Source organism: Lepidochelys kempii, chromosome 2 (assembly GCF_965140265.1).
Source record: "Lepidochelys kempii isolate rLepKem1 chromosome 2, rLepKem1.hap2, whole genome shotgun sequence".
Lineage (NCBI taxonomy): Eukaryota > Metazoa > Chordata > Testudines > Cheloniidae > Lepidochelys > Lepidochelys kempii.
The window spans coordinates 187,878,508-187,904,292 of NC_133257.1; the positions used below are offsets into that span (position 1 = coordinate 187,878,508).

At 40.5% G+C, this 25,785-nt stretch overlaps 1 protein-coding gene across 11 annotated transcripts in view; it reads left to right on the forward strand.

Moving 5' to 3' along the window:
- Positions 1–25,785, forward strand: part of MYRIP (myosin VIIA and Rab interacting protein) — a 348,495-nt gene that overhangs the window by 314,303 nt on the left and 8,407 nt on the right. For 10 of the 11 annotated variants that reach the window (XM_073333104.1, XM_073333103.1, XM_073333106.1 and 7 more), the window contains 2 exons: positions 7,390–7,452; positions 20,747–20,941. In XM_073333104.1, the coding sequence (XP_073189205.1) occupies positions 7,390–7,452; positions 20,747–20,941 (258 nt within the window). The remainder of the gene's footprint in view (positions 1–7,389; positions 7,453–20,746; positions 20,942–25,785) is intronic. The other variant, XM_073333108.1, reaches the window with a different exon arrangement.

A 25,785-nucleotide genomic window follows, 5' to 3' on the forward strand; every position in this document is an offset into this window, starting at 1 on the left:
ATAATAGCTCAGAAACTAGAATCCGTAATGGGGAGGTTAGAAAGCTACCCTATTTATAGTGGAACCAGGGATAGAGTATATAACGTTCACTGGGAATGGCAAAGAGTTTAAACACAGTCACTTGATAAAAGTGAAGCCCAGTCCTGCAATCCTTGTGCAGTCAAAGCTCCCATTTCCATCAGTGAAAGTTGTGCTTATAGAAAGCCTGCAAGATCAGGCCAAATGCATTTAATTTATGTTCAGTCCAATTCTCAGTTTGTGTAAATCAGTGTAGTTCCATTCACTCTAATGAAATTACACTGATGTGCCCCAGCAGAGGATCTAACCCTTTGTTTTTACCGGAACACATATCGGCATCCATTTTTTCACCTCTGCTCATTAAGTGGTCAATGAAAATCTTTTCAGCCTTTACCTGCTCTCCTTTATGCAGTATTGTTTAATTGGCGCTGATGCCATAGGGTCTCTCGTTGCCTCTCTATCTGGGTAGGTTGTCTTTATGCTTTCCAGACCTGTTATCATGTCTATTGATTCTGTTTTCTATCTGATAATAAGATCCCATATACATCAAAATGTTATACAGAATCTGAAATGCAGTGTCCCTCCTGACAGAACGTGTTTAATCCATTGTTTGTATGAAGTGTGCCGAAATCCAGAACCTAGAAGGGTATTTACCACCTGCTTTTTTGTCTTTCTTTATTTGAATGTCTTTTCATGTGGTATTATACCCATGCACCTGAATACACCGGTGCTCTCTTTGCCTTGTAATGTACTTCCCTCTATTTTGATGAAATCCAGCTTTTCAAACTTATAAACTGGGCTCCTGTAGCCCCAGTTCCTCATGAAATGTGCATGTGGTTTAGCTGATGACCAAGATGATAGTATATGAGTGACACTTCCCGGGGTAGTGAGGTACCTCACTACTACCTGCACTTAGTGTGAGGAAGCCTTGTCTGTTCTTGCTGGGGATCAGCTCTCGAACCCCAACAGCCATGGGCAACAAAAGCACTCCCCTGCTCTCTCTCTCTCTACTCCAGATTAGTGATAGGCACACTCCAGTCCTTGAGCCCTCTGAGCCATTCCTCTGAAGTAACCAGCCACTGATCCGCTAGACACAGAATTCACAGATCTGCTGCTCCCAAATAAGTATACATCATCTTACCAGTTTCCCTTCAGTCCCCTTTAACACACAGGACTTACGTACTTGAAAACAAGTAAAAGTTTATTTAACAAAGTACAGAGATTTGAGAAGTAGAAATAGGAAGTTAAAATATTTGAAACAAATGGTTACATGTAAAATAAAATCATAACATGTCTTCTACAGACTAGACTTACTTAATAAGATATTGTCTTGTCCAATGGAATTTAATTCACCCAATCTCTTTGCAGCGATTTCCAGCCAGGATGGCTATGACCCTCCTTTCGTAATACAAAATGCACTGACACTTTGTCTCCTCAGTGAAAGAGAGATCCCCAGTGTATACCACCAAAAAATCTGCAGTGTACACCACAAAAATCCATTGTCTTTACTGGCAAACGACACTCCTGCTCTGCTGTTTTTGTTTGTTCCTGCAGATCTTTTCTTCTGTGAATTCACAATTTCTTCATTTCGGTTCAGTAATGCAATGAGCTTGAATTGTGATACACAGGGATACGCACTGACCAGCCAGGGAGAAAAGTGTCCCCCTGCCTGACCTGTCTTAACGTACACACTTTAAGGACATAATTCTCAGTATAGATATCTAATTCCTTAAATAGCCACCTATCCGTCCATTTTGCAATGATTATGATGATCAGTAAGATACTGGCTCTCACTAGATTACCTGCCACCCTTTGACAAACGGTTACGTGGATAGCAGACCTAGGGATCTCTGTAAACCCTATGTACTCCTTATGCCCAGCGCCAGTTGGCACCAAGTGGTCCCTGGGTTACAGTGTGTGAGCAACATATTTAAGCTACAGTACCTTACAGCAAAAGTCAAGTGATGAAAAATGCTGATAGTCTAGGATAAGTTTGTAATGCCACTCAAATGATGCAGTGTATGGCCCACACCTGAGGCTTCTGTTTCCTGTGAAATTCACCCAGCTCCTTCCTACTCAGGGTCTGACCACTCAAAATGAGTGACAATTCCACATATATCTTTCATTTATTAGGAACTGTGTGTTCTGTGCTTCACAGCCCGTTACTTTATGGACCTTTTGAGAAGAAACTGAAGTTGTTTTAGAAACGTGGGCATCATATAGTGAAGAAGGGGAACTAATGATTTGTAGGCTTTTATTTTTTAATTGGCTGTAGTTAACATAGTTACATTGCAAAAAGCAATTTTGTGACAATGCGAACCTCGGAATTATTCTTTGCTGTTTGTGCTCGAGACCTTACCTCTGTAGTTTTGGGGGTGTACTTTTCTTCTGTGAATAAGTTTATAGACCTCTAAAGCCACAGGAATGCCTGGTTTTCCTTCTAACTTTAACCCTGAATAGATACTGGATTATTCATTATTATTATTTTGGCATTTTAAATTTAAAAAAAAAATTGTTTAAAAAAAACTCCAAAGAATTTTATGATTTTCTGTAATGCTATCTTATCAGGAAGAGAGAAACTTTACAAATGAACAAAAAGTGAATGTCCAGCATCCCTGGCTAAGTGTTTTTTCTGCTTTTAAAAGAAAGTAAGGTCCTCCGGAGTTAGTCATCCAAGCCTGTTGTATACGTTCTTTTGTCTGTAATAAAGAAGTCAAGACTTCCCAACACTATTCACAGTCATGGCCTCAGAGGAATTTATGGCGGAACTTGCTAAAGCCTCACTATATAGAAAAATGTTAGCTGACTTCATTCCTATTCTTGGCGAGTATTTCATAGATGTTATTTAATCTCTCTTTCAACGGGCTATCTACTCAGTAAGGTGGCTGACCAACATGTTGCAATGAAATACTGAAACTGAGAAGATACGATACAAATTCAGTGGCCTCAGTAACCCCAAGATGAAAAGTAATCTAAATTCATACAGCATATGTGATAGATAAATTGTATAACGGATACCTTAGTAGATGAAGATCCCCAATGGGAATAAACACAAAAAACAAGATTTTTAAAAATGTGAAAGAAATTTTGGTGCCTCAAATTTTAGGTATTCCAACTTGAGACACCTTAAAGGGGTCTGATTTTCAGAGGGTGAATGTTCAGCCCTGTCTGAAAATCAAGCTGTTTTTAAGGGGTCTGAAGTTGAGCCCCCAGAATAATTAGCCAGTTTTGAAAATCTGAACCTGAGATCCCAGATGTCAAAAGTGGGTGCCCCAATTTCGTATTCGGGTACTGAAAGTGGCACCTACTCTACGTGTCTAAAGCAGGTGATTGGGTGATTGATGGCTGGTTGCAGCTCCTGAATGTAGAATTGTGCACCCAATTTTAAGCATCCTTCCTTGAAAATTGGGCTGTATGTGAGATATTTAATTTATGAAAGACAAGGCAGGAGGGGGATAGCTGTATATGCTAATAACATCCTCAATATTGCCAAACCTAAACATTCAGGTGCCAAAAATTATGAGATTGGCTTAAAATCACAGGATTATTAAAAAGAATAAATGTTGGGATTCTGTTTGTTTGCTTTCTGGTTTTTGAGCCATTTGGGTTCATATTTTCAAGCTTTTTTCTGCAACCATGAGAGCTACCACCTTTTTTTAAAAAAAAAAACAGAAGTTGGGAATCTCGCATAATCCCATGATTGCATGAGCTGATGCTTTAAGAAAAACACATTGGATCAAGAGACTGGCAATATAATTGTGAGAATTGGCAACACTGAGTCTTCAAGCTACTGAAATGTTGCTGTCGGCTTAGTGGATCTTGGTGAGTGCTCAGCACTTCAGAAACCAGGTCATTTACATTTGGATGTTTAAATATGGGTTTTAGGAGCCTAACTTTAGGACACAAGTTTGAAAATGTTGGCCTTGAACATTTTACTTGATATATGTGGTATTTCTGAAGATTTATTCTCATACACAAACATTCTTAGAGCCCATTGCATAAATTCTGTTTTAATGAGACCTGACATGCATTTCTCTTTCTAATTAGTTTGTCGGGAAATTAACCTGGATTTACTCTTTATATCTTACTTTTTTCCTTCTTTGTCTCTAAAAACTTAGGAAAATATTTCAATACCAAACAAACAAACAAAATATTGAAACCATTTTGTGGAAGTCTTCATGATATGATGCTGGGAGTAACATTTGTGATAAGATGTGAATTTTAGCTCTCTTGTTTTGCATATTCATGAGTAGTAATATTCCAGGTTTATTATATGCCCTTAACAACAATTTCCTCAGCATCACAGTAGCCCTGAGATTTGGTATGTGCTCTGCCCCACTAATCAGAAGAGCTATATTTTACAGAGGCATGTCATATATTATAAAAAACAAACTTTCTTGGCCTGGTTACAGATCATCATTATATCATTAAAACCAAAAATTTAAAAAAAAAATTAAGTCATTTAAGTCTGTCTATTTTTTGTTTACTTCTTATATTTCTTTTTGCTTAGGCCATAAAAATAGACTAACTAATTTCACTTTTGCAGCCAGTTTAATTTTCCCTGCTTGTGCTTCAATGTTTGGATTGCAGTCTAAAGCCTCAGTTGAGCAATGTGCTTAAACTCTTGAAAAAGTCCATCCCTGTTCAGGAAAGCACTTAAGCAAACGCTTATTAACTTCAAGCCTGAGCTTTGTCTTCTATCTTTTGGGCTGTGGTCATAAGTGCTTTCCTGAACAGACATGATTTCCTGAGTCGGAACCTGAAAGTCGATTTGCTTAAAAATAAATACTTCCCTAGATTGTGAGCTGCCTGGGACAGTGATTCTCTTTCTTTCCCACTCATTTGTACAGTACAAAGCACAGTGGATCTCTGTTTGGAGCCTCTGTAGAGTCTCACAATATAACTAACTATCATAAAAATTCCTTTTCCATTAAAATATTCCTTTTTAAAATTCATGGAAATCTTTCTACTTATCTTAGATTTTATACATTTACAAAGCTTACATTCTGGGGCAAGTGTGACTTGCCAGTGTCCTCTTAATTCAGATTGTATACATCAGGGATAGGTACCCACATGAAATAAAGACTATCTCTCTTATAGTGACTGATATGCAATCATGTCAATTTGCATTTTGAAAAACAGCATTACTTGATCCTCTACTATGAAGTGACCACTATGCCCATGAGATCCTACTTCCATGAACAACCAACATCATAAACAATTGTAGGAAAAATGCATTCAAATATTTTTGTAATGTGGCAAAAATCCTAGGGGACTGCACCTGGGTTATTGTCCCTGTCCATCAGCAAGGAGAGGAGAAAATTAACCAACTCTCTAGAATGGGGAGAGAAGTTGGGATGATCCCTGGCTGGATAATTTAGTCGGTCCTGCTTTGAGCAGGGAGTTCAACTAAATGACCTCCTGAGATCCCTTCCAACCCTGATATTCTATGATTCTATGATAAGCCCTGACACCCCCAAAGGCTGTGGAAAGATGTCAGTCATAGAGGGAGGAGATGACAGCTGGAGTTCATTAAGGGAAGTTGTGAAAACAAAAGTGTGGGCCATGGATGTTGCAACCAGGGGAAAACTCATTCCCAGCCTGGACTTTGTCTGAAAAGGAGCTGCTGTTTCCAGGGTCCAGCTGTGGCAAAGGACAGCCTTTATACTCATGAATGGGAGTAACCTGGTAGCTACAGTCTCTTATAAAGAAAACATTAAGATACCCCAGTAAGACTCAGGACTTATCTGCACATGAAAGTTAACCTGGAATAAGATAGGATGTGAATTTAAAGTGGATTATCTATTCCTGATTAACTCTGTGTGTGGACACTCTTATTCCAGAAAAAGAGTACCTTATTCCAAATGAGCTTAATCTTTTTACAAAAGAATTAATAGAAAACTGCACTCTAAGTGCAGATATCCATGAGCTTTATAAATATCTGAATGACAGCTGCTCTACCTAAAACTGAGGGCTTGTCTACACGGGAAAATTCACCAACATATATTCCAGAACAAGAGCATCAGCATGGGGAGTTATATCAGTATTGCAATAGCAATATAACTATATGGGTATAATTATGCCAGTAAATGTCCCTGTGTAGACAAGCCCTAAGAGATGTTTTTCTTATTAAATATTTTACACTTATGTGTGATACACACAGAATAATTCTTGCATTTCGGTACATCATGATTTATTATATTATTATTATTATATTAATAATTTAGACAATCTTATTTTATCCTAAAGCACTTCACAAATTCTATGCGTACAGCATCATCGATATGGAGCCATCTCGGGGGTGGAGAATGACAACCAACTCACGCACACCATACTGAACGACAGTGTGGGGTGAAATATTTTGGCTAAGGATGCCAGGATAAACACCTAAAAGAAGAAAAAATTCAAAAGCAAATATTGATATTGGGTTCCCCCAATTTTGAATGCCCAAACTGAGCCACCTCTTGGGTTTGACTGTTGAGGTGCTGAGCTGTTGAGGTGCTGAGCACTGACTTCATTTGGCATTGTGGTTGTCCAGCACCTTTGAGAGTTAGATCCAAGTCATGTCAAATAGGATACCCAAAATCCACGGTCACTTCTGAACATTTATTCTGAAGTAATCCCCCACAGCACATTAGGAACATGAATCTTTAGAGAGTTTCCAATACAAAAGGTTCACCTTCTTCAGAAGGAAATTTAGAAGTCCTTTTATTTAGGTACTAGCACCGGCTACACATAAGAAATGTACCGTGTAATAAAAGAAAAATAAAATAAAACTCCAGGAGACCTTGACTTACCAAAAAAATAAATAGTCTTTGCATCTTGAATTTATTTCATCAGCATCTGATAGAACTTGACAATGACATAAGAAAGTGAGATATTAACATTGTTGACACTGGACTCACACGCAGTATTTGTTGCATAGTTGATTGTTGCCAAAAGAAGCACAGAAATCTGTTTTCAGAGAGTTGTCATGTGGGTCCAAAAGCTATGAATGCAAGTTTCTTGTTTCTCAACATTACTACAGAAGTCATCTTCCTGGAGCCACTTTCTTTAGTGATGATACAAATCATCATTTCATGTTTATTTCATATTATCAAAAATGTATCATGAGAATCCAGATATTTTGTAACATAGCTGACTTTAATGAGCTATGCTATCCTGAATCTTGCAAATAAAAAGAAATAGACAGTGCTGTATTTCATATATTTTAGTTACATGTAAAATATAATGGTTTATTGTATTTTATATTCCTTTGCATCTTATCCCTTACCTTAATTCCATAGTTCTCTACAAGCAAGTTGTCTTAACCTGTTTAGGAATTAACATATATTTTCTGCCTTTCTATTTAATTGCTGACCAACTACCTAGGAAAAACAAAAGGCTTTTGATCTCCATTTAAAACTGCAGGTTTTATCCTCAGTATTACAGCAGGTGAGAGTGTTTTATTTTTGTCCATATTTTTCTTATTTAGTAAAAGGGATCTAAAAATGATATTGAGGGTTTCCATATTTCCAGAGCAAATTTTTTCTCTTTACATGTCAAGATAATTTTTCTGGCTATCAGCTGTGAAAAAATATAGATCTGAAAAATCAAGCTTGTTTGTCTGGCTCATGCCTCGTCACTGGTAGGAAAGAAAAGATGATGCAATCAGAACTTAGCAGACAATTTGTTGATGCTCCATGAAGCGGAAGAGTAATCATCTTGCTCTTAGCTGTATCAGGAGGAAGAACTTGTTTTATCAGTAAAGTAAGAAGAAGCAGAGGGCAGATATGTACAGTAGGAACCTCAGAGTTACGAACACCTCAGGAATGGAGGTTGTTCGTAACTCTGAAATGTTTGAAACTCTGAACAAAACAGTATTGTTCCTTCAAAAATTTACAACTTAACGTTCACTTAATAAAGCTTTGAAACTTTGCTATGCAGAAGAAAAATGCTGTTTTAACCATCTTAATTTAAATGAAACAAGTACAGAAACAGTTTCTTTATTCTATCAAATCTTTTTTTAAACTTTCCCTTTATTATTTTAGTTGTTTATGCCTGATTTTTCACGGCTGCTACTGTGAAACCTGTCTTAATAAAACTTGATGATCTAAAATCACCGGCATATAATATATAGCTAAACAAACTAATTTCATTGTGTTCCACAAAATAGACATGAAGCAGAGATCCATTTTTTGAATGAAAGCTTGATCCTTGATTCAATAAAATTAACCCCTCAGCCTTCTCTTTTCATCCTGTTTTATACACTTATTTTGTTAATCCATGCGAACTACCATTTTTCTGGCTTCCTTTAGTAAAAATCACAGATGTTTCTTATCGTTTCATTCCATATATTCAATATTTATAATTTTGTGCTCATTTTTAGATAGCTATGGAATTTTGTCTGCCTTATATTTTATGAGATTTTAAAAATATTGTATTTACAATTTGGGGCAGAATATTTAATTTGGAGAAAATAACTTTCCTCCTTATTTTGTGGCAAGTTGATTTCCAGAAACAAAGTGTTAGAACTAATTAATAGTAACTTCAGTGTTTATATTGGGAAAGTGATTTAATTTCATTACAAAAAAATGTCTAATACAGAGAAGTATCAGCACAGTTCAAAAGGAAGACTAAAGTTTCTCTAACTTAACTGTATATTGGAGGATATCAGTGGAATAGAACATTATCAAAGATAATTCTGTCTTCTGCTGCTAAATGAGCATTCAGCTTTCCTTGGGGAAGAAATTACTGGTGCTAAAACAAAGCCAGAATTCCCACACTTTGGTGGCAATGCATCCCTTTAACAGCACAGGCTACCGTGAGCACATTACACCTGTCCTCTGCACTCCACATTGGCTTCCCATAGAATATTCAGTCAAATTCAAGGTTTCTGTGTTTCTCTTCATGGCACAAAATCATCTGGGCCCAGGATACCTAAAAGATCACCTGAAGCTCCAGATGAGGACTATGGTGAACAACTCTGTTCCTCAAACACAGTGGAGCTGTCCACCACAAAGGCAAAGCTCGTCTGTGCAGGAGATAGAGCTTTCTTGGGGATCTGGTCAGGCTGTGGAATGAGCTCCACACATCTTTGTGTAAAACCTGGAGTGAATCTTATTGCTCTCAGCAGGTGACTCAGGTATATGGAAAATAGAGCCTGTCAAACTAACTTGATATCTTTTTTTGGTGAGATTACAAATTTGGTTGATAAAGGCAGTAGTGTTGATGAAGTGTACTTTGACTTGGTACCACACAACATTTTGATTAAAAAACTAGAATGATATAAAATTAAAATGGCACATGTTAAATGGATTAAAAACGGGTAAACTGATAGGTCTCCAAATGTAATTGTAAATGCAGAATCATCATTGAGCAAGTGTGTTTCTAGTGGGGGCCTGCAAGAATTGGCCCTGTGCTGTTTTAACATTTTTCCAGTGATCTGGAAGAAACATAGAATCATAACAGATAAAGTTTACAGATGACACAAAAATTGCAGGAATGGTAAATAATGAGGAGGACAGGTCACTGACAAGGAGCAATTTGGATTGCATGGTAAGCTGGGAACAAGCAAACAATGTGTTTTAGTACAACTAAATGTAAATGTATACCTCTAAGAACAAGGAATGCAGGCCATACTTACAGGATGGGGGACTCTATCCTGGGAAGCAGTGACTCTGAAAAAGATTTGGGGGTCATAGTAGATAATCAGCTGAATATGAGCTGCCAGTGTGACTCCATGGCCAAAAGGGCAGGGGAATTTTGAATATGAGTAGAGAGGTTATTTTATCTCTGTATTTGGCACTGGTGTGATCACTGCTGGAATATAGTGTCCAGTTCTGTTGCCCACAATTCAAGAAGGATGTTGATAAATTGAAGTGGGTTCAGAGAAGAGCCACAAGAATTATTAACGGATTAGAAAACCTGCCTTATAGCGATAGACTCCAGGAGCTCAATCTGTTTTGCTTAACAAAGAGAAGGCTATGGGGTGATTATCAGAGTGTATAAGTATCTACGTAGGGAACAAATATTTGCTAGTGGGCTCTTCGGTCTATCAGAGAACACTATAATGTGATCCAATGTCTGGAATTTGAAGGTAGAAACATTCAGACAGGAAATAAGGGTAAAGGTAAGTGCAATTAACGATTAGAATCAGTGGTGGATTATCATTCAGTGGCAATTTTAAAATCAAGATTGCATGTTTTTCAAAAGATCTGTTCTAGGAATTATTTTTAGGAAGTTCTGTGGCCTGTGTTATATATAAGGTCTAACTAGATGATCACTCTGGTCCCTTCTGGCTTTGGAATCTATGACCCCATGTAACTCTAGCATCCTTATGACCAAGATGAAGTCCACTCTGCTGGCAACTCCAGCCAAGAAGAGGCACATGCAGGAGTGCAACAGAGAAACTCCCTTTTACCCCAGAAGCACCTGTTCCAAATCCCCGGGAGTAAGCACGTTGGATCAGTACAATGAATATAGGAAAGGGAAATATGAACAGGGAAAGAAGATAGGGGGAGCAATAAAACAGAGTTGCATCCAACACAAGGACTCACGTTCCCGGTTGTGCCACAATATACAAGGGTAGATGCCAAGCAATGCGTCTAGACCCAGAGTTCCGGAGTCCTGGGCAGAGTTCCAGTCTGGCAGTGAGTCTTGGGTGCTCCTGGTCATCTTCAGCGCCAGTGAACTTTCCCCAACTAACCCCCCCGGTGCCCTCTTCTGCCACTTGCTGCAAACCTACACAGAGAGACAACCTCTTCACTCAACCTCCCTCCATATTCCCATTGCAAAGCTACAACCTTCCTCCATATTCCCATTGCAAAGTCACGAGCCTCGGTACTCATCCATACAGCTCTGGGTGACAGTGTTACTGGATCTGGCTCCACTTTGTCCTTCTCTGGTGATTCCTCCCTGGCCCGGTGCTCTTCCTGGCTCCTGTCCTGGGTTGTCCCTGGTTGGCTGCTCTGTCCCTCCACTGCTTTGTGCTAGTTCTCAGCTACTTCCCTGTGTGAGGGCCTGCTCCCTGTAGGCCCTTTTGTCTGGAATTTCAGACACACACATCCTGTTGCTCTCCCTTTCCCTATTCTCTTCCCCCTGGAAAAAACAGCACTTCCCCTACCTCAGGACAAGGTTTTAAAGGGGCCATGCTCTCTAAATCCCAAGGAGATTACACACCCTATGAAATAATTTTTGGAGAAGGAAAAGTTTTAAGACAACAGATATTCATCAAAGAACAGCCACACTGCAGAGAGCGTGATGAAGCAACTCGAGAATGAAGCTGGTAATGTTTGCGCTAACAGTGATGAAGAATCTGATCAATACTGTCAGGGCCATTAGTGATGGAAACTTTCTTTCTTTGTCCCTTTCTTGAGCATAATGTTGATGTGAAATTTCCTCAGTTGTATCGCAAATCACAGTGGTGATGTTGGTTGAAGGAGAGATGTTTGTATTGGAGGCTGAAGATTGGGCCCTCACCTCTGACAGTGACAGTATGGTAGCAAAGTGAACAAATACTAGCAGCTGGGTCAAAATATAAGAAAAACAAGGGCAAAAGATTAGTGCAAAAAATGCACAGCACTTTAAGAGCCACCAATCATAATGTACATAAGTACATGGAGACGTCCTGAATGTATGTAAGTTCTAGACGAGAAAATCTGACACAGCTGGTACACAGCTGGAACATAAGTGAGGATTTGCGTGCTTGCTGGCTCACAGCTGTCTGGATCGTGGCACCATTTTGGTTTTGTCCTAATTTTTTGTCCTAATGATACATTTGTGGTGGTACTGCTGGTTTGTTTCCATTATTTATTAGCTTTTACCCAGGAAGCCAATGCTGTGCTATAGAATTTCACAGTGTGGCACTTCTGAAAAGAAAGATCAAGATAGTATGTTTTGAAAGCATTCTAACTGTCCCATTAGTTGGGGGAGGGAGAGGAGAGAGAGCAAAGGGAAAGCCTCTTCCAACATAAACTGCCTTGTAAATTGGAAGCAATCCACAGTGCAGGGGGGAGAAGGGACAGAAAAAGGGGAGGCGATATAATCTGGAGAATTGTTCACTGTAGATGAGGCAAGACTGACAATGTCTTCTTGAGGCAGGACTGACAATGATATCCTATCTTCTCTGCTGTCATATCCTAGTGAGGAGCAGTTTACTGATGATTATGATGGTAGCTCTGTAGAGGAGACAGCAAAAAATGTAAAAGATCACCACATAGATCTTTGACACTAGCCAAACAGACTGAAACCTGAAACAGCATGGAACTTTGTGGCAGATGAAAGCTGAGCGAACTCATTGGCTAGACACAAATTGGAAGATCCAGGCAATAATTTTCATCCCCCTCTGGGGTTTTAAAAATCTGGCTTGCTAAAGAGTTTGCAAACTGCGGTTACTGAGGTCAGGAAAATTGAGCTTCCTTTCCACAGACCCAGGAGTCATGTGGTAAATGACCAAAGTTGTAATGAGAGCTTTAGAGCTGCCATTGGTGATTTCTGTATGATGAGAGAAGAGCTGTTACAGACCTTGAGGATGGAGAAAGCAAGGCAAAAATCAGACAAAAATGAAGAAAAAAAAGAATAAAAGGAGGATCCTGAAACCCAAGAATTGAAAGAGGACAAATCCCAAGTTTTAAAAAAAGAGCAGCAAAAAGGCCCCAAGTCTAAAATGACTAGTAGAAAGTGAAAGAGAAGAATGGGGAAAAGGACAAGCCTCAAGTCAAACAACAGGAAAAGGCCAAGTCTAAAGCCAAGGAAAAGAAAACAAGAAGAGCCAGAGAAGAAAGAATCTCAGAGTATTACTAGAAAGTCAAATGACTTTGGGGTAGAATAATCCTCTCGCCAGGCTCAGAGGTTCAGGTAGTCTAATTTGTCCTTTAGTTAAAGCATAGGCGCCGACTCCGTGCGTGCTCCGGGGCTGAAGCACGCATGGAAAAAAAACAGCAGGTGCTCAGCATCCACCGGCAGCCCCCCATCAGCTCCTCTCCCTCCCTCCTGGGCCTCCCGCCTGCGGCGATCAGCTGTTCAGCGGCATGCAGGAGGCGCTGCCGGGGGAGGAGTGGGGGCAGGAAGGGGCGCAGGGACGGGAAGAGGTGGAGCAGGGGCAGGAAGAGGCAGGGTTTGGTTGGGGGAAGGAATGGAGTGGGACCAGGGCTTGGGGCAGAGCAGGGGGTCGAGCACCACCCAGGAACTGGGGAAGTCGGTGCCTCTGAGTTCAAGATTATAGTTAGACCACATTTTCTTTTTGATATTAACATGTATTAGAAGTGGTAAAGTTCAGGAAGGGTGCTTCTGAAGCTCAGAGTTGAGATTTGCTGGAAATTTGCTGAGATTTACTTGAAGGGCTAATACTGTAAGTCACATTACACCCAGAAGTAGTGTTGTCTATCAGTGTCACTCCTGGGTTATTTCTAATAAAGCACTTCTCTTGTAGCGGCATGTGCTCCCTGATGTCCCTAGCTCCTGCCTCTACTATGTGACAATTTCCCACCCCATAGTACACATTTTGTGAATAAAGTGAGACACCATCTAACCGGAGCAGACTTTTACAATAAAACAAAGCACAGTACAGGAGAAAGAAAAAAATAATGAAAACTTAACAAGAGCTACCTACCCTATTGAAAAATTGTATTTAATATACAGGGAGCCTTTTCTGTGTCTGTTGTTGCAAATTGAAAGAAGGATGAAAAATGGCCTAAGATTTAGATGCTGATTCTATTGTTTTCTTTATATATATATATATATATAGTATTATATCATTAGATTTAAAACTCCTCACCAATGAACATCCATCCAGAGCTCTGAGTGCCCTTGATATACATTTAAAAACACAATAAAGAGTTGCAATATTGTAAATGTGGACATTAATTACAGCAAAAGAATATTCAAGGCCTGTAATTTCCCCCCCTGCTCCAATTGTCTTAAATTATCTCAAACTCACTGTAGCAGGTCCTGATTTCAAGTACATATGTTAAATTTCAGAGTAATTCCATTGAACACCGTTGAAATCAGTGGTGTTACTCCAGATTTATACCAGTATAGCTGAGATCAGAATCTGGCCCAGTGCTTCCACAGCATGGTCGTGTTTAGTTGTTCTGCGCTAGATATTTGTAATACAGATTGCCTACACGTCTGGCTCATCCATATTAGTTATTTGACTATGAGACAAGGCAGATGTGAGAGACTTTATCATGGTGTGATGGCTGTCTTTTTGAATCACCTGTAGGAGGTAATGATGACCCTTCTTCCAGTGGCACGCTGAATGAGGCATATAACAAACGTCAGCCAAGAGAGCATTTTATCAGTTTGAAATGTCCACCTACAAACATGCCTTTGCTGGGTATGTGTCTATGAATTTTAGGAGATTGTTATTGTGTCCCATAGCTTTTAAATATTTTTTTTTACAGAGGAAACTAATCTCATAGATACCCCTAAAATATTCACTCTTAGTATAGACATAGGTGATTGCAGTCCAGATTCTCTGCTGGCGTAAATCAGTGTAGCTCCATTGAGGATCTGGCCCAGTGTGTCCAGGGATCATGCAGTGTTTGAGGATTCTGTGTACTGCTCAGACATCTTTCTCTTCCTTAGTAAAATCCTCAGCCAAGTGTAAATATAATGTTATAAACAATAGCCTTTCTTGTCATGATGTTAGTGAACAGTCTGTTGTCACATTAGTGCATAGAAATCCCCAGATCAGGATTGAGTCGAGACTGATAGGCACTTTATAAACTTTATGAAGATATGGTCCCAGCCCCTAGAAGCTTACAATCTATGAAGGCATGATCCAAACCCAATGAAGCCCATGTAAAGACACTCCTTGACTTCAGTGGCCTTTGGATCAGACTTTATGAGATCAGCAGTGTCAGGCCTTGGTCCTGTAAAAACTCATATGAATGTGCTTTCTTTTACATACATTACTACTACTATTGATTTCAGTGAGACTATTCACATGTTTTTAAGTGTCGCACATGCTCAAATGTTTGCCGGATCAAGGCCTTCATCAAGCAGCTGCTGCTCCTGTCAGCTTCCTTAATAATCAGGATATTTGTTCTGTGTCCAAAGGGATTTTAAGGAGGATACTCTGTACTTTTCATATATAACAAAAGAGATTGAATCCCTGCTTCAAGTGCAAACTTTAACGCAACCTTAATGATGGAACTTCGAATGATGTTTCCATAATACACTGTCCTGCTAGCTTCAGAATAATATTGCCATTACACAGCCCATGAATGGAACTCCCATTGACATCGCTGTTTCTTCTGCTGGTTGAGGACAGTAAATGGCCCTCACTGATGATAGCAAAAAGAAAAGGAGGACTTGTGGCACCTTAGAGACTAACCAATTTATTAGAGCATAAGCTTTCGTGAGCTACAGCTCACTTCCTCAGATGCATATCGTGGAAACTGCAGCAGGCTTTATATATACACAGAGAATATGAAACAATACCTATTCCCACCCCACTGTCCTGCGGGAATAGGTATTGTTTCATATTCTCTGTGTATATATAAAGCCTGCTGCAGTTTCCACGATATGCATCTGAGGAAGTGAGCTGTAGCTCACGAAAGCTTATGCTCTAATAAATTGGTTAGTCTCTAAGGTGCCACAAGTCCTCCTTTTCTTTTTGCGAATACAGACTAACACGGCTGCTACTCTGAAACTGATGATAGCATCATTCTGTGAGCTGTAATTGTATGTTATTTTTTCTTTCTTGTAGATATCCTATCAATTTTGATGGGACCATATCTGCATCATTAATTAAAATAGGACTTTGCCCTCCCTGTTCCCTCTTCCTTTGACTTCCTCTCATACAGAGATGTTTTAAAGAGAGTGATAGATAGAGTTGTTAGCATCCAGGATCAGCAATCCCAGGCAGGTAGATCTCAAGAGAGGCGAGGGACCCTGAATCCCTTGTCTGTTTATCTCTGGATCTCAGGGGTGTCTCTTCCCTTGTTAATATTTTGGTGGGGGACGGATACTCATGTGTGACTTGACTCTCATTAAAATGAGATTTAGAGTTGCCTTCTACTCTTCCCAGCTACAGTCCCTTCCAGCTCCAGGGAGCCCTGCAGGGTTTCAAGGCTGCCTCCTGATGCCCATCTCCTGCAGCTGCCCGGAGAAAGCCTCAGAAACTCCTATTCATACATAACAGCAGGTCAAAAAACTAGGAATAAAAAGTCATGACCATTTTCACAAAAGAATTTTTGGGGCATTCGCCTGTCCCTTCTCAACCCCGATTTTGGAAACTTGAAATTTTGAAACTGGAATCATTTTGACCAGCTCTGTAGATGCTCCCAAAAAATGGAGGAAAAATGTGATCAAGCAGGGAGCATTTCCAGTTTGGGCCTAAGAGCTCGCAGGGGACCCTAAACTCCCTAAAATTTAGCTGTGGTGTGTCTGTTTGGCAATTACTAAACCTTACCGTCAATTTTCTTCAAAATGCAAGCCGGGAGAAAGGTGAGTTGTAAATGCCCGTCACTGGGACATTTTCCAGACATTTAGACTCTGAATTTAATGATTGTTTTTGAAAACTTTTAGAGACTGTAATAATCAGAAATATTTAAATTGAAAGGGAAACCGATTTTTGTTTACATGTAATCATTTCTTTGGAATCAAACACTGCAGCTTTCTTATTTGACAGGAGTAGATTCTCCAGGAGCTCCGAAAGGAAAAAATAGGAAGTCACAGAATCTATTACTCCTGTAAAAAGAAAAGGAGGACTTGTGGCACCTTAGAGACTAACCAATTTATTTGAGCATAAGCTTTCGTGAGCTACAGCTCACTTCATCGGATGCATTCAGTGAAGTATGAAGTGAGCTGTAGCTCACGAAAGCTTATGCTCAAATAAATTGGTTAGTCTCTAAGGTGCCACAAGTCCTCCTTTTCTTTTTGCGAATACACGGCTGCTACTCTGAAACCTATTACTCCTGTGTCCATCTACTGTATTCTCAGGATACGTTCACAGACTCTGTCACACAGCCTAGACATTCAGAACTACTTTCAAGCCAGTTTCCAGGGTTTGTTGCTCCTTTGGATATACTGATTTTGGGGCAAATCTACAATTTTAAAAAGCAGCAGAGCTACAGCTGCCAGTAAAAACTTTCCTCAAAAGTCTAGAAAATTCTAAAATGATTCTCTCTTTCCTTTAACTTTTTTGGGGGTCCGTAGTGTACTGAACAAATCTTGATTTCTTAGGGCCTGTCTTGGATACTCTTATTGTTACACTAATAAAAACGATACCAGCAGGATCTTGTAAGAGGGACAAGGCAAATTGCTGCGTTTATTGTAAATACAACAAAATATTCCTATATGCAATTTCTATGTAGATCCATTCATACACACAGACATTCACACATAGGTTCTGCAAAAAGGTTGTTATAATTACCAGCCTAGACAGTGCTCGTGCCCAGTCACTGGCCAGGTGGCCTGGACATGAGAGTGGAGCCGAGTCATTGTCAGATGCACATCTGATGCTCCTGGAGGGTGATCGTAGAACCAGACTCAAAGAACACAGTCTCTGGACCCAATTTTTATAGGTCTCTGGTTCAGTACAAGTCTATGGAAGTTGCTTAATCATGCTGAATTTACAATTGAGATGACCATCAATCAGCTCAATCAGCAGGTGATACATCCATGACAGCTCCGTGATGGCTAGGTGTTATCTTCTTGTTTTTCCTTGATGCGTTTTGGGTGGATTCCGGTTCACCCTCTGGGGGTCATCCAGTTATCTCTGCTTTGAATATTCTTCGGCCCATCGATACCAAGGTTGAAATTCTTAGGATTAGGCTGGCACCATTTACTAACCAATTATTTCCCTGCTTCATGCTCTCAATTCCATGCACTCATCATTCATTCTTTTACTTAACAACACAATCTATGACTCTTGATTCATTTAACAATGATTCATTCAAAATGAATTTAACAATAATTCATTTTATCCCACTATCTATTTTTCCCTCTTTGGATACCAAGATTTACATAGGCATGACAAGGGGCCCCCGCGGGGGAAGAGCATCAGGGTGTTGTTTTAAAGAACAGCATTGTTTCCTCAAAGTTCTTATCACTTTCCAGCACAGACTCTTTGTCCTGTACTGGCCTGAAATAATTAGCACTTTGGCCTTGCATTTGTTACAGAGTGAAATTCAACAGCATGGAACTGATGTTCATACCTTTTTACAATGCCTATATGCTCTTTTGTCTATCTTTATTTCTACTACTTCATAATTATAATTCTATCGTACTTATATAACTTTGAGGGCGACCCAACATTATTCCACAATAAGAGTGCCTTTTTCCAATTGAGCCTAATACACTTTGGAAACAGAATAAGGTAAATGAGCAAAAGGCACTTTTATTATAATTATGTAATAGTGTCATAGGCGCCAAATCCGTGGGTGCTCTGGAGCTGGAGCACCCATGGGGAAAAAATGGTGGGTACTCAGCACCCACTGGCAGCTCCCCTATCAGCTCCCCCCACTCTCCCCAGTGCCTCCTGCCCATTGGCGGGCCCCGCTGATCAGCGCCTCCCCTTCCCTTCCCACATCTCCCGCCTGCCGCAATCAGCTGTTTCACAGCATGCAGGGAGGCTGGGAGGGAGAGGGAAGGAGCGAGGACGTGCGCGCTCGGGGAAGGGGTGGAACTGGGGGGGAAGGGGTGGAACTGGGGGGGAAGAGCAGGCTGGGGCCTTGGGTGGAGTTGCGGGCAGGGCCTGGGGCAGAGCTGGGGGTCAAGCACCCCCTGGCACTTCGGAAAGTCGGCGCCTGTTAATAATGGCCACAGAGGGAGCTATTCCAGAAGAGCTATTGCAGAATAGCTGTTCTGGTCACTATCTCCCCATGTAGACATGCTCTCAGAAACTTAGACTGAAAAACTCTAAAGAGATGGAATTTTGTAAATGATCCATAATAGCAGTAAGTGCTATGGATTTCATGAAGAAATAAACACTGAATTCAGATCTTCAATTCCTTGGAACATATGTCAAAGCTGTATACTTTGACGAAAATTCAAGACATCTATCCAGAATACCTTTTTGTCTTAATTGATAGGATAGAACAAGAAAAGGTGCTTGTGAAGGCAAATAATGAAAGCAAAGTAACATTGATTTCCTCCTCCCTCCTGTATTATTATTGATCTATTTTTACCTAATTGGCACTTCCATAAATAAATGGAAAAAACACTAGAATCTTAAGAGAGGTAGGTAACTCTTTGTGATTCAAGTATTTCCGCTCTGTACAGAGAGTCCTTTATCCTGCTTGTTAATGACTCTCTCTCTCTCTCTCGCCTCCCTGACAACCTGCAGACTTGTGACCCGTTAACAAACTGGATTTGCTTCTGTTCTCTTCTTCTCTCAGGCTTTTTTTCCTTGTAATTTAACTGAATAACAGAACTAAGGCTGACTTAATGTGTGTGTACAAGGGATGAATCCATACATGCTCTGAAAAAAGAGCAAGTTTTCAATAGTGGCCTCATCTGACATGTAGAGTAGTGTGCTTTTTTAAAAAAATGTACAGCTAATTTAGCAAAAAAGTAATACCATAAGAGTTACTGTAACATAACTGCACCAGAGTTTGCGGGAAACAAAAGAAAATTATTTCTGCTGTTCCCCGTTGAATGTGAAAGTTTAATGTGACTTACTTTTAATAAATGACAGTCGAGGAAACACATTAATAACTGTAAAGTCAATGGATTAAATACTTCCGCTATCTAACCGTCCTTAGTTCTTATCCTACAGACACTTTGCATGTGGGTAAATTTACACACGAGGAGTCCCATCACACACATGCATAATGTTTGCAGGATTGGGAATTAAAAATTACATTTAAGGGCTGACCCTTCAAACACTTACTCCTGTGAGTAGTTGCGCTGAAGTATGCCCATGTGCTTCCATGTGAAGTCAGTGGGAGTATCTGCATTTAGTTCAGTGAACTTTAGATCAAGCCCTGCGCATTTATAATATCAGATTTAGTTCCTGTCCTCACCTGTCCTAATTATCATCACATCCTGGTGTAAATCAGGTGTAACTTTATTGTTGTCAAAGAAGTTACCCTGGTCTAAAATCAATGTAAGAATAAGGTCCATTGACTGTAGAAACAGGGCTCGGTAGAACAGGGTTGGAGAGTGTTAGTTTTTCCGTGTTAGTTAAAGTAATTTAGTTAGTAAATATAGGAAGCAGACAAACATTTTGATGCTGATTTTTAAAGTGTCCTTAATTCAGCCTCTTTTTTGGAAGGCTGACAAATAATGAGAAACAGCCCCTAGAAACCTGTTATTTTAATAGTCAAGTAAGGATGGCACTTCCTCATTTGTGGGTACAGTAAGACAGATGTTTATATATCCTCCTCTGGGCCCATAAATTAATGATCCCAGTTATTTGCAGGTACCTAATGTGTGGGGGGGCATGTTTTTAAAATCTGGTTATAAATTCTGCCACCAAATAGGCTCATTCAGCTCCCATTGATTTCAAAGGGAGTGTTGTGTGTTGTTCACATTTGGGGATAGAGTTTGGTCCTTGTCATTTGAGCCCTAAACTAGGAAGAGTTATTTTGTGTGTGTGTGTGTGTGTGTGTGTCTGTGTGTGTGTGTGACTATTTAAAGTACATGGCTTAACCTCTTTGTTCATATGAACCGCCTAGGTATTCTTTTAGAAGGCATGTTTAAAATAAAGTTACAGATAAGAGACTCTTACCATAATTATATCTCCGTCCTAACATAATGCTGTTGTTTATCCCTATCTACTCTTGTAACAAAACAGAAGTACTCTGCTGTCTCTCTCTGCAACATATCTACAGAGGTCCTAAAAGTCATCAATGCCACAGAGGAACTGATAGCAGAATCCACCAGTCCCTGTGATTTCCCAGCAGATACTCATGACAGAGGGAGAGGGGCATTTCCACTAGGTACAGACCCTGTCAGACTCGATGAGCAGCTCACCACCTTGGAAGAAAATGTAAGAGTACGATATCAATGTCAAATATAGCAAATTGCCTTCTTTAGGAGAAAAAAGTGGCATGTGGTATGTTTTGACCTAAGCAATAGCATGTTGAGTTTTCGTATTAATTTTTTGCTTTTTTTAAAAAAAAAAAACTTGTTGTGAAAGGATCATCAGCTATTCTTTATTTTTATTTTTTTTATTCCATTTGGGAAACATTCATAATAATAGGAGCAAACTGAACATCTGTTGGGTTTTGTAGCTGTTGTAAAATTATCTTACTCGAAAAAAGAAACGTAATCCCTTACGGTCAAGTGGTGGCCTGACGTATACAACCGTGGAATGGCTTACTGAGAAGCAAAATACCTCTATGTCCCTGCACAACAAGGAAGAATTTACCTATTTGTAAGTCGTCAATAACTAAACGTTCTGGTGCATCCTGAATGGAATAATAGTTCTTTCATGCCTCTCAGTCTTCTCCTGAGTCTTACTTAGCTGATATTTAAACTACTGTATTTTCTCTTCTTTAATGACTTTTAAAGTGTAATAGGAATCCCAACTCTCCCATTATAACAATTACAGGAAATAGACACCTGTTTTACTCTGTCTGAAAACCCATAAAGAAAGAAGCTCCTCCCAGTGGGTGAATTCACTTCATCCACATTAGACTGTAAGTTCTTTGGGGCAGGCATTGTCTTTTTGGTATATGTTTGTACAGCACCGAACACAATGGGATCCTGGTCCAGGGTTGGGACTCGATGTCCTGATAATACAAATAATAAAAATAAATCTGGACCAGAAGTTAAATCTATCACCCACCTTCTGATCTGGGACCAGGCCACCAGGGCTTTGGTGTTTTACTCCATTCCCCCAATTGCTATTCTTGCCAATGTTCTGCCCATTAGCATCACTTACAAAGGATACTGAGCTTACCAGATCCCATGACCCATTCCCCAGACTGGTTCCCCACCTTGCTGCAACTGCTGCCATCTATGGATATGTCTGTACTGCAGCTGGGAGTGAGCTTTGCAGCCTGGGTATACAGATTTGGATTAGCAGGGCCACAATGGTGCGCCAATACAGCTGTATGGACATTCCGGCTCGAGCAGATGTTCTGCGACCCCTTAGGTTTCAGAGCCCAAGCTCCAGTGCGAGCCAGAAGGTCCATATTGCTATTATGAGTGCACTAGCTCAAGTTCTACTGGCTCAAGCCCTGCTGTCGCAAGTATGAGGCTTGCTTCCAACCACAGTGCAGACATGCCCCTCATCCTATGTGTTGAGGTTGGCGTGAACATCTCCTCCATGGTGAACCAGGCCCATGTGTCGTTGCGCCCCGTGTGCAGCCCAATCCTGGAACTTCGGTGGTGTAAAGAGCCTCGTGGTTGCCTTTTGTGAATTTCACCCCTGCCATACTTCTTAGTTTGAACACATTTGAAAGGATACCAGAAAATTAAACTAAACTACAGCATGTGTAACAGAGATGCCGACGTTTCCTGCCAGTGTCCAATTGATTTTATTGTGCATTAATCAGTGTAATGAAGTAGCAAGTTTAGAGCATCAGGCAATGTAGATGTTTTAGTCACTTGAAATATTTAATGATTTAAGCCTTAGTCCTGCACTGGGATCCTCTAGTAGGCTGACCCCTGTGCCTGTGTGAAGCCCTAATGACTGGGAGAATGAGAACAGAGTGAAAACTGAAAGCCAGATTGCCCCAGGTCACAAGAGGCGCCCGAAGACGAGGCCAGTTTAAAAGATTTCCTCCCCGTTCTTTTGCTCCCTACCCACCCACCAAGGAATAAACAGTGACCTCCATCCTTAAATTCCGAGAGGATCCCCCTCCACCGATCCACATGGGTCTTTGGGATCCATTGGGGCACAGGGCCTTGTGCATTCACATCGGCTGTGGCTTTCCTGCTCTGTGGCAGTACAACTCCAGTCACAATGCCAGAGCTCGCCCACGCTTGCAGCACTCCCCAGAACTTCCCTCTAACAGGGTTCCCCAGCACAGAGTGGCTCCACGGGAGAGGCATACAACCTCAGCCTGATTTAGATTTCCTGCAAAAACCATGCAGGATGCAAGGGGGGATGATGCACATTATCCCCACTCTCAGCTTCAGTCCATCTTCCCCCTCTCCACGTGAAATCCTGGCTCATGGAAATCAGTGTCTAAACTTCCATTGGCTTCAACAGGCCAGGTTTTCACACCTCATATGTACTTGTGAAGAGCCATTGGCAAATCCAGGACTGGTGCCACGAAGTCAGCTGCTCCATCTCCTCAAGTGTAGCTGGGGGCAGATCTGCACACACAGGATTCCCTCTGCACATGATCTGGGCCTGAGAAGAGACTTCAGGATGTTATCCATCACGAGTAACTCTCCTTAACAATTACTGGGAATAATGTGTATGAATCAAAGGGGAGAATAAAGGGCACACTTTTCTGTGGATACATGGGAACAACCTCACATGTGCTTCAGTCGGAGCTGCACACCGCTCACTTATAGCTGAGTTTGGCTCATGCATTTAAATTTATAGATAAATAATTTAGTGGGAGATTGTCAAAGGCACAAAGAGGAGTTCACCCCAACTCCGATTGAAAATGAATGGGGTTTGGGTGCCTGTCTACTCTCTGTGACTTTGAAACTCTCCCAGTTAGAGCTGACTGGAAAATCTGCAGTGAAATGAAATTTCAACAAAAGTTGAGGGCGGAGGAGTTAAGAAAACTTTGAAAAAATTTTTCTGTTTTCCAAGTAGTTCTGTTTTCCATAAGCATTTTTCCCTTGTGGAAAATGTAACCTGTTGTACATTGAACTTTGCCATAACATTTAAATGAATCTTTTCTTCAGTTTTCTGAAGGGTTGGCTGATTAAACATTTCCTTTTTCCTCTTTCTCCTCTTGTGAGCGGCATGGCTGTATTTAGCAGAAAAGAAGGCCGATACAGAGTCTCTTTTTAATCTAAAATTACTGTGCCGCAAATGTTGCACCACAAAGAAACTACTTTGAAATGAAAGAACTTTTTAAAAACCCACTAAAGCATGGAAATTCTTGTTTAATGTTCAGAATGTTCATCTTCATCCTTTTATGTCTTAAGTGCTTCAGCCAAGATGTCAAGGAAGGCCACTTCTTTGCAGCAAACCACCTTAATAAAGGATTTATCCTTCATGCTAAAACTTGTCATTCACTCAGTACAAGACAAAGTGTATTAGCTTATCAGCATTGTCACATATGTGTAAAAAAATACAATAGGGGTTTATACTCTGAAGACCGTAGTTTTCAACCTGTGGTCCACAAACCACTGGGGTCCTCAGACTATGTCTAAGGGGTCCGTGACAGTTGTCGTTACCATAGAACAATGGTTTTCATTGTCCGGGGTCCACAGACTATGTCTAAGATTTCCAAAGGGGTCTCCATTTGAAATATTTTAGGAGTTTGCAAATGAAAAAGAAGGTTGAAAACCGACTGCTCTATAGCAACCAATTCAAGATGCCCCATTTATTTTTATTTGGGGGGTTGTAAATTATTTTGATTTAAGGAAAACACAATCTAGTTTACATAGTTAGGAAACGATAACGTCTAATGAAGTGGTTCTCCAGCGCTTTTGGTCCATGATGACCCACAAAAGGGCCCCAAAATTGTATCCCACCCGACTGTATGAAAGGGTTGTGGGATTTGGAACACAGGCTGGCGCTGTTGCTGCTGGGTTGGGAGAGTGTGAGGGAGTGATGCTGCTGTGAGGAGGAGTGGGGTTTCTGCTGGAGGTTCTTCTCCCTGCATGCACAGTGCTCAGCTGTGGGACCCAGAAGCCGGCTGCACCATATTTTTCACTCCCAGTGTTTTTGTAACACTGTGATCATTCGGGCGTGGTGAAGTACTTGGCAGCATTCTTTAGTTTCCTTCCACTGTGCAGCAACAGAGGCTGCTGGGATTGTGTGCTGATTATTTAGGGAATGGGTAGAAGATGCAGTACTGTCACGTGGACTGGCAGACATTTAGGCAGAGCACTAAGCGGTAGATGCATGTGTCCTATCAAGAAAACCCAACCGCTTGACAACAGACTTGGTTCTCTGAGTAAGATGAAAGAGAAAGTGGTAAATAGACCACTATGTACTGTGGATGATCGCTCTGAATAGTTGGCTAGGAAATAAACTGTCTATTAGTGATTTCTCCCTAGCTGAGATTGCTGTGCAGGGGAGATTCTTTTAAAAATTAGTTCTGACAGAATTGTAGTGATACATTTATTTATCCCAAACATTTTATAACTAAGGACAAATTATCCATGCCTTTATCTCCCCACAGTCAGACTGCTAATTCATTGTACATGGGGGTGCCCCTGAGACTCATTCAAAAACTAAAGCTAGTGCAAAATGTGGCAACCTGCTTAGCAAGTGGTGTGTTTCGATGGGAACACATGACACCAGTGTCCTAGATTGGCACTGGCTGCCTCTTGGTCTCCAGGTGTAATGCAAGGTATTAGATTTAAGATAAAAAGCTTAACATAAATTGGGACTGGCCCGCTTGAGAATCTTCCCCTCTCCCTTGCCACTGCTTTAGTCAAAAAGGACACTTGGCCCGGGACTCCCCATGTTACAGAAGAGAGGGAGCTGCTAGCAGAATGTTCTCTAAAGGGGCCCCTTAACTATGGAATTTGCCCTTCCCACTTTGTACCCAAATAGCTTAATTGGTTAACCCTCAAGACACACTGCAAAACCCATCTATTTGCAAAGGCTTGTGGAGGGGGATGAAGATATGAATTTTGCATGGTGTAGGATCGGTTTGATTAATTATCAAGTTAGTTTATTTTACTGGGTCTAAGTGCTAATATTCTGCTGAGTTGATTATTCCTATGTGGAATTTTAATTGTCAG